Source organism: Rhea americana, unplaced genomic scaffold (assembly GCF_003343005.1).
Source record: "Rhea americana isolate MKP2758 unplaced genomic scaffold, rheAme1 scaffold_233, whole genome shotgun sequence".
In the NCBI taxonomy this organism is placed as follows: domain Eukaryota; kingdom Metazoa; phylum Chordata; class Aves; order Rheiformes; family Rheidae; genus Rhea; species Rhea americana.
The window spans coordinates 598,632-605,583 of NW_028186350.1; the positions used below are offsets into that span (position 1 = coordinate 598,632).

At 42.1% G+C, this 6,952-nt stretch overlaps 1 protein-coding gene across 2 annotated transcripts in view; it reads right to left on the reverse strand.

Annotated features, from left to right (window-relative positions):
- Nucleotides 1–6,818, reverse strand: part of PAPSS2 (3'-phosphoadenosine 5'-phosphosulfate synthase 2) — a 34,132-nt gene extending 27,314 nt beyond the window's left edge. The window contains exons 1-2 of one of the 2 annotated variants that reach the window (XM_085306145.1): nucleotides 6,768–6,783; nucleotides 6,033–6,145 (exon numbers count right to left, since the gene is read on the reverse strand). In XM_085306145.1, the coding sequence (XP_085162271.1) occupies nucleotides 6,033–6,086 (54 nt within the window). In that variant the 5' untranslated portion in view covers nucleotides 6,087–6,145; nucleotides 6,768–6,783. Of the gene's footprint in view, nucleotides 1–6,032; nucleotides 6,146–6,767 lie in introns of both variants that reach the window. The other variant, XM_085306146.1, reaches the window with a different exon arrangement.
- Between the last annotated feature and the right edge of the window lie 134 nt (nucleotides 6,819–6,952).

The following is a 6,952-nucleotide window of genomic DNA, read 5'->3' on the forward strand; positions in this document are numbered from 1 at the left end:
ACAGGACAATGCCAGCAGCCTGCTGACAGAATAAACTCTTACAATGTCAGGACCCAACCCCTGTCACCAAAGCAGGCAATATTGCACAGTCCTCTTGCAAACAAAGCCCACATCCATAAGTTCAACCACCGCCCACCTCCTGTCCTGGGTGTGCTAACTAAACTAGAAAATATTAAATTTGTGATCTCCTCTTCAACCAAAGTTCTGCTCCGAGACACAAACCCAAGAGCTCAGTGTTGTAACTGTCCACTGCTTCTCCCCATCTTCTCATTCAGTATCCAGGCTCGATGCACAATCCTCAGTCGGATGTTTTGCAACCTACATGCGCTTGATTTGCAATGTTACTTCCTTTTTCAAAAATTAGATTGCTGTTTTGAGGCCTTCATCCMATGTCAGCAGGCAACATGGACCCTTTGCACCTCAGTAAATTTTTAAGGCACACAAAGGGCAAAAACACCTACAGGGAAGACTGAGGGAAACTCAGCCAGAGTCTCTCTCTGGCACATAGTTCAACTGTGGAATTCCTCACCACAGGAGGCAGYGCAAGTGAAGAGTTCCCTTGGCTTGAAAAAAAGTCATTAAATTGAATTCATGGAAGAAAAGCCCAACAAGGACTAGTAAGAACAAAGACATGGTCCCTGGTATCTTAAATCACAGTCGGTGGAAGCTAGGACAATCTACTAAGGGACTACCATCACTTCCTAGCCTTAAACGTTTCGGTGGTACCCATTCACAGTTGCTGCTGGAGAGAGCAGACTAGATAGAATGAATCCTCACAGACCTTCCCGCTCACTCAGTGCCTCTGCAATCTCCACAATATTTTTTTGGCCAAACAACAGCTTATTTTCACTGCATTAAATGTGTCGCACTGCAGAATGGCCTGCATGAGCTGGATTCCAAGTTGAGAACTCACAAGTTCGGGGATGCCAGGATGAAGGTTTCCTGCCCAAAGTGTTCATGCACTCAACCCACAGAAGCTGCAATACAGCTTTTTAACCGTGAGCACATCTGGGGTTTTCTAGATCCTTGCCTAAGTCAACATGAAGAACGACAGATTTCTTCCTGAACAAGCAGCTATTCAGTATTTCACTCACTCCTCCCTAAACCAGGTGTCACCACAGGCTTTATTTATTATATGCTACTCAAATGCCAGTTGAAGGACAGTTACACAATTTTCCTTGGTGATTATTAGTATCTGGTGCCTCAAAAAACTCAGTGCAAATTCCTAGTATCAATCGTGATGGTGAAATTACCACTTTTACAGCTACAGTGGAGAAAGAGTAGGTAAAGAAGGGCAGATGAGGACTTGAGCTCTCACAGTATTTAAGCTTCATAAAAATTACACACCTTCAAAGAGCAGCTTCCCTTKATTGCAAGGCTGCACAACAATGTTTCTGCATATCCATTCCCATGGTGTCGGACAGGGTTTCAAATGGGCTTCGCAAGGACAAAGGCATGCCAAGGGCTAAATGACTCACCTAGCATCATGCACCAGCTCGCTGGCAGAAGTGCACATGCAACACAGGCCCCCACAGCAATAAGCAGCTCCTCTAATATGATGCTTGTTTCTCTTCCTAGAGCCTCTGGTCACAAAAACAACTGACCTTCCCATCAAAAGGGCTGGACATGCCTGAAAATGAGTCGCTTCCCCCTCCTACCCCACCATACGTACTTTTTTTGTACCACAATGAAGAGCTGAAAAATGGTTTCATATCAAACAAAACATTTTGTTCTGCCAGAGATTTATTTGCTTCCGTGAAGACCTCTCCAGGACAAAAAGTCTCGAAAACGTAGGTATAAATGGTCATTTCCCAAAGATGCACAATCTGGCTCACAGATGGCAAAAAAAAAAAAAAAATCTCAACAAACTCCAAAGCGCTGCATCTCAAAAATAAAAGCCACATTGAAAAAAGACACACCAAAGAAAAGTTAAGCAAAACAGCATCTTTCTCAAGCTCTGCTCCCCAAACAAAAACATTTTGGCACCTACTCAATAGATAAAACTTTTGACACAAATAGTTGTAACTGAACCAAGCTGTAAGTAAACAAAAAAGGACTGCTCTACTAAGAAACGTGAGCCATCAGCCTGTTGGGCAAAATGCTAATTTTCCAGCATCCTGTTCAGTGAAAATATGCATCACTAAATGCTTTGAACAGCTTTTTTTTGCATCYCTCCTTTTGTTACTGACATGCTCCAGGTAGATTTTCAATTAGAAATGATTAAACTGTAAGGTCATTAAGGAAGTATTTCTCACTTCCTACAACTGTGATTCAGAGCTAAATTAGAAGATAATCATTATTCACTACACTCACGAGAATAGTGAATTAACAAATAATAACCTGAACTATGTGCCATTCTCTTAATGGACTTTTAAGATACAGAACCGTGACCAAAGTACAAGTTAAAGGCAAATATCATTAGAGGTATTAACATGGGTCCAGAAAAAAGAAAAAAGAAAAAAAAACAATGCAAGCTCCTCAGTGTTTCTATTTCTCCTGAAAACCCTTAGGAAAAACAAAATTCCTGCGGCCTAAATCTGAATTACTGCTGCAGTACATACATCTGGATAGCTTAGGCTCTTCGAAGATTTGTCACTGTCTTGTCTAAAATCAGTGGTGTCTAACTGTAAGGGCTACCCAAGAATACAGACAGAAATTCATGCCAGAATTATGGGTTCTGGCACAGATGTGTTACCAACCAACAACTTCTCCAGGACTTAATCRGTGCCACCTGAAATACAGTCAAGGCTGGAGGCTCAATTTATCCATGAATCAAGTAGCAGTACAGGAAAACAACTCCTGAAACATGCCAATTCAAAGTGCTTCAGATCCAATCTGGAGAAAGGATGGTTCAGTTTTCACACTCATCCTATCTCAGCCACCTGTCCAGAGCATTCCCACAGCTCTGCCAATCACCTTTATCAAGCCTAGAGTTCAACTGCACTCATAAAACAGAGGACTGGTCCCCTGTGAGGTGAAGAAAGTCCCGAACAGCCACTAGCTCTGTCAGAGAAACAAAAAATTAACTCCAAGCACTCCAACAGGGAGTCCGCAGATCAGATCTGACCTACTTGGCACTTTCCTTGGAGAGAATGGGCGTTCAAGCAGTAAACACATGTCCTGGCAGAAAAATGTTTCCATACTTACACATGCATGCTCTTGCACAGACCCAGGAGCTGCTCGGTCCACAGAGCCTCCTGGAAGACATACCCCACTGCTCCTGCTACTATGGCCCAGGACAGAAGACACTGYGGCGGGACACCAGAAACAAGGTCCACAGCTTGCAGTTACTAAGGTTGGACCACACAAAGCTGATTACTTTATCATAATAGGTAGCAACAGAACTCAAAATAACAGCCTATCATTAAAGTTAATCCTGATAACCTCTCCTTGGTTTTCAAAGAAAAGAAATATAAAGAAAAAAAAGATGGTAAGAAAATAATACAAAAGATATCAGACATATCAAACATGTAACTAGCAAACAATCACCTTTTACTACCTCAGTGCAATGAGTAAGGCACTATATTTCACAATCACAAAATAAATCATTGCTGTAAACCCAAGACTTCTGAAAAGTCTGGTAAATCATGAGAATAATGGTCCTGAGAAAACTCTGCTAAAACCAAAACATGCCTATTCACTAAAACAAGGGTTTTGACAACTGCTGCACCATTTTTTGTGCAAGCTTCACTGCAATGAGCTATCCATAACTCTTTTGAATATAAACATCCCTAAAGATGTTGTAGTCTTTATATTCAAGCAATAACAAAAAAGAAGCATGCAAGACTGATTAAAAAAAAATCAATTTTTTATTTTATGGTGCTGAGCAGTTAAAATAGTGCAACTATATATATGCTATTGCACAACTTAATGTGCAGTACCAAGTCCATCTGAACGCTGCTCTGTGGTTGCAGCATTTCTAACATGAGAATATGTGACAGACAAAAGAAATAAAGCCTCTTCATACTTCCTCAACATTTTCATCTAATGTTGTGTGTCCTTTTTTAAAATAACAAAAAACACATCAAAAATATTTTTGCATGTTCATTTGTCTTTGAGTAAGATCAAATAATTTGTGACTGTGCACATGTCAGTGCTACATAATCAAAACCAAAAAAATCCGAAGTTGCAGCTTTGTGATCTGCTGGCCTGCTGAAATGGTATCTCCACAAAACAGAGTTGTGCCATGTGTCCTACCACCTACTTCCTGGAGATATAGTTAGAATGGCTGATAGATCAAAGATGTAACTTAACCTGAGAGAGGTGATTTCAGCACTGAGCTTTCATTCTGCTCTAAGTGTCTGAAAGCACATCCAGATAGATACTCACTCTAAAGTGCCAGCAATGTGGGCAACCATCCCTTGCCAAAGGTAGGACTCCCACAACCAGGTCTTCTCCTCCCATGTCCCAGATGAGCATACTAATTACCAGACTGTATTTGGAYGGGTCTCCCACAAAGAAACACTTGTCAAATACTTTGATTTCATGAAATATTTTGACTAAGTGGCATCTTTCCAGTAACTTATGCTTTGTTAAAACATTTGCAAATGAGGGCTAGAGGTAAGCCAAGCCAGCGAGGGGCCTACCATTTAAGAACAGGGCCCTATCTATAGGTTTGTGCACTACAAGCAGCTGTCTCTCAGGAGCACACTGTACCATCTGTATTCTTCAGCTTGTTTTAAAWAAAATAAAATAAAAAACACCGCTTGATGCTGAGAGGTAATTACCTGAGGAAACGCCAGAGACAGCTCAGGTGRACACAGAACAAGCTTGTATTTTGCTGGTGCTAAAAGAACTACTCAGTAATGAATGCTTCACTGTGCAATAACCCACATAATAAACAAGGGCAGGCCACAGCTATGTGTTACTCACAGCAATTATTTTAAAGCGTACTCACTCCTGAGAGTACGATTTCACCATACGGACACAGAAGATTTATGTAAGAAATGTTAAACATTATGTATCTCACTAAAGAGCATTCTTCCAAAAAAGAAAAAAAAAAAGAAGAAGAAAAAAAAGTCAGGTCTGAATCCTGTCAGAAATAAGTGCTTTCTGCTTTCAGTAGTGTCTTTGAACTGAATGAGACTGTCTTCCATATAGTGGATTTCATGCCTCTTATAATGCCATGGGCAGAACTAAAGGGAATATTTACTAACTAGTAAAAGAGAGATTTCTGCATATCAAGTCCTAGGTCTTATTCAGAAAAAAAGGTACATTTTCTATTGTTAAGGACAATATATGTAAAAGGCTAAAATCTTAAGCTTTCCTCTTCGTGCCTTACCATGGCTTACACTAATAAACAAGTGTTAAGAGAAAATATCCTTAAACTAGAGCTTTAGAGAACATTCAGGCTGAATATGAGTTTTAAATCCTGGGCTTATCATCAAGAGCATCATCACACGATACAGACAAATCAGCTCCTACCAACTAGCATTACTGCACCTTTCAAAAGAGGACAATACTTAGCTAATCAACATCACATACAAAAACTTTTTTTGACATATTGTCCAGCACTGAATATCCTTGGAAACATCCATTCTCCTTCAGGAGCGCACCATGCAAGCTTCACAAAACACTGTCTGGAGGAAAAAGATTAAAGCATCACCAACACCAGGAAGAAATGACAGAAACCAAGATTTTATGAGCAACAAAGAGTGATGTTACTGGGAAGATAAAGGGGAGTAAGAGGCAAAAGGGTGAATTATTGTCTTCATCTTGGCTTCATTTTCCAACTAGCCCCATATTGGCCATTCCAGTTTCAAAAGACATCACAAAAACCTCATGAGCATGTTAAAACGCCTCTGAGTTGTGATATTTGGGCCACCAGTTGGCAGGGCACATTTTGCTGCTGCCTGTTAGGCAAAAGTCTCTGATAAACTCCAAGCGTCTCAGCTTTCTTCAACCACCCTAGGTAATTTCATTGAGACCTGAGTCCAACCTGCCGTACATGCATGAAAGTTATCTCAAGTTAGCACGCAACTCCTCATATCTACTGCCGATAAAGGGACCTTTATCAAAGCGAAATGCATTACCTTACACCTGCAACCAACTTGAGACGTTTGAAGCCCAGAGGCCACCGAATCCATGTTACGAGCCTGAACTTCAGCTTACGCTTTACACAGCAACACGCTTCCACGGCAACACGCTGGGAAAAACCACAAAGTTTCAGCACCATGAGTGAATCTTATAATCAGAAGCATTGAGTGCAACTGTGGGATTTTGGGTTCTCTAACTCACTGGGCAGCGAGCCACGTAAAAATAAGCTTACTACTGTCAACTAGAAACCATCTGTTTTGACAGTCATGGTACAAGGGTCATTTACAATCTTGTTTCGAAAGGTCGTTTCTCCAGCACAAGCAGAGGCAAAGCACAGGCAGGATTTTGGGAAGTCCAGCAACACCCTTCTCCTACGTAGGAACAAGCAGAATTCCAAAATACAACTCACCAATGTCACCTCCCCTCCCACGTTCCCTGAAAGAATCCACAAGCCCAAATTTTCGCCTCTTCCAAGAAAACACAGCTGTATAGCTGTGCCCTGCGGTTTGGGTCACACTCCTATCTGAACACGTTAGCTGTGTGTTAGATACACTAACCCCTCTCTGAAAAAAAAAGAAAAAAAAAAAGCTGGATTCACAATTTAACTGAATGCTGACTTTTTTTCTTTGCTTTTTTACTTCATGGATTTTTCCCTTGTTGGCTTGTTTTCTCCCCCTCTCCTTCGAAAGCCGGCTCCCCCCCACGCACCCCCTTCCCCGGCGCAGCCCTACCGTCTTCTCGCTGCTCGACATGGTGCGGCGCGAGGCGGCGAGCAGGCGCGGCTCCCGGGGCGGCGGCGGCCGGCGAGGCGCTATAAGGGTTCCCGAGACACGTAGCACGTCCCCGGACCGGCCCCTCTCGCCCTGAACCCTCCTCCGTCTCCTCCTCCGTCTCCTCCCGCCGCCCTCTCCGCCCC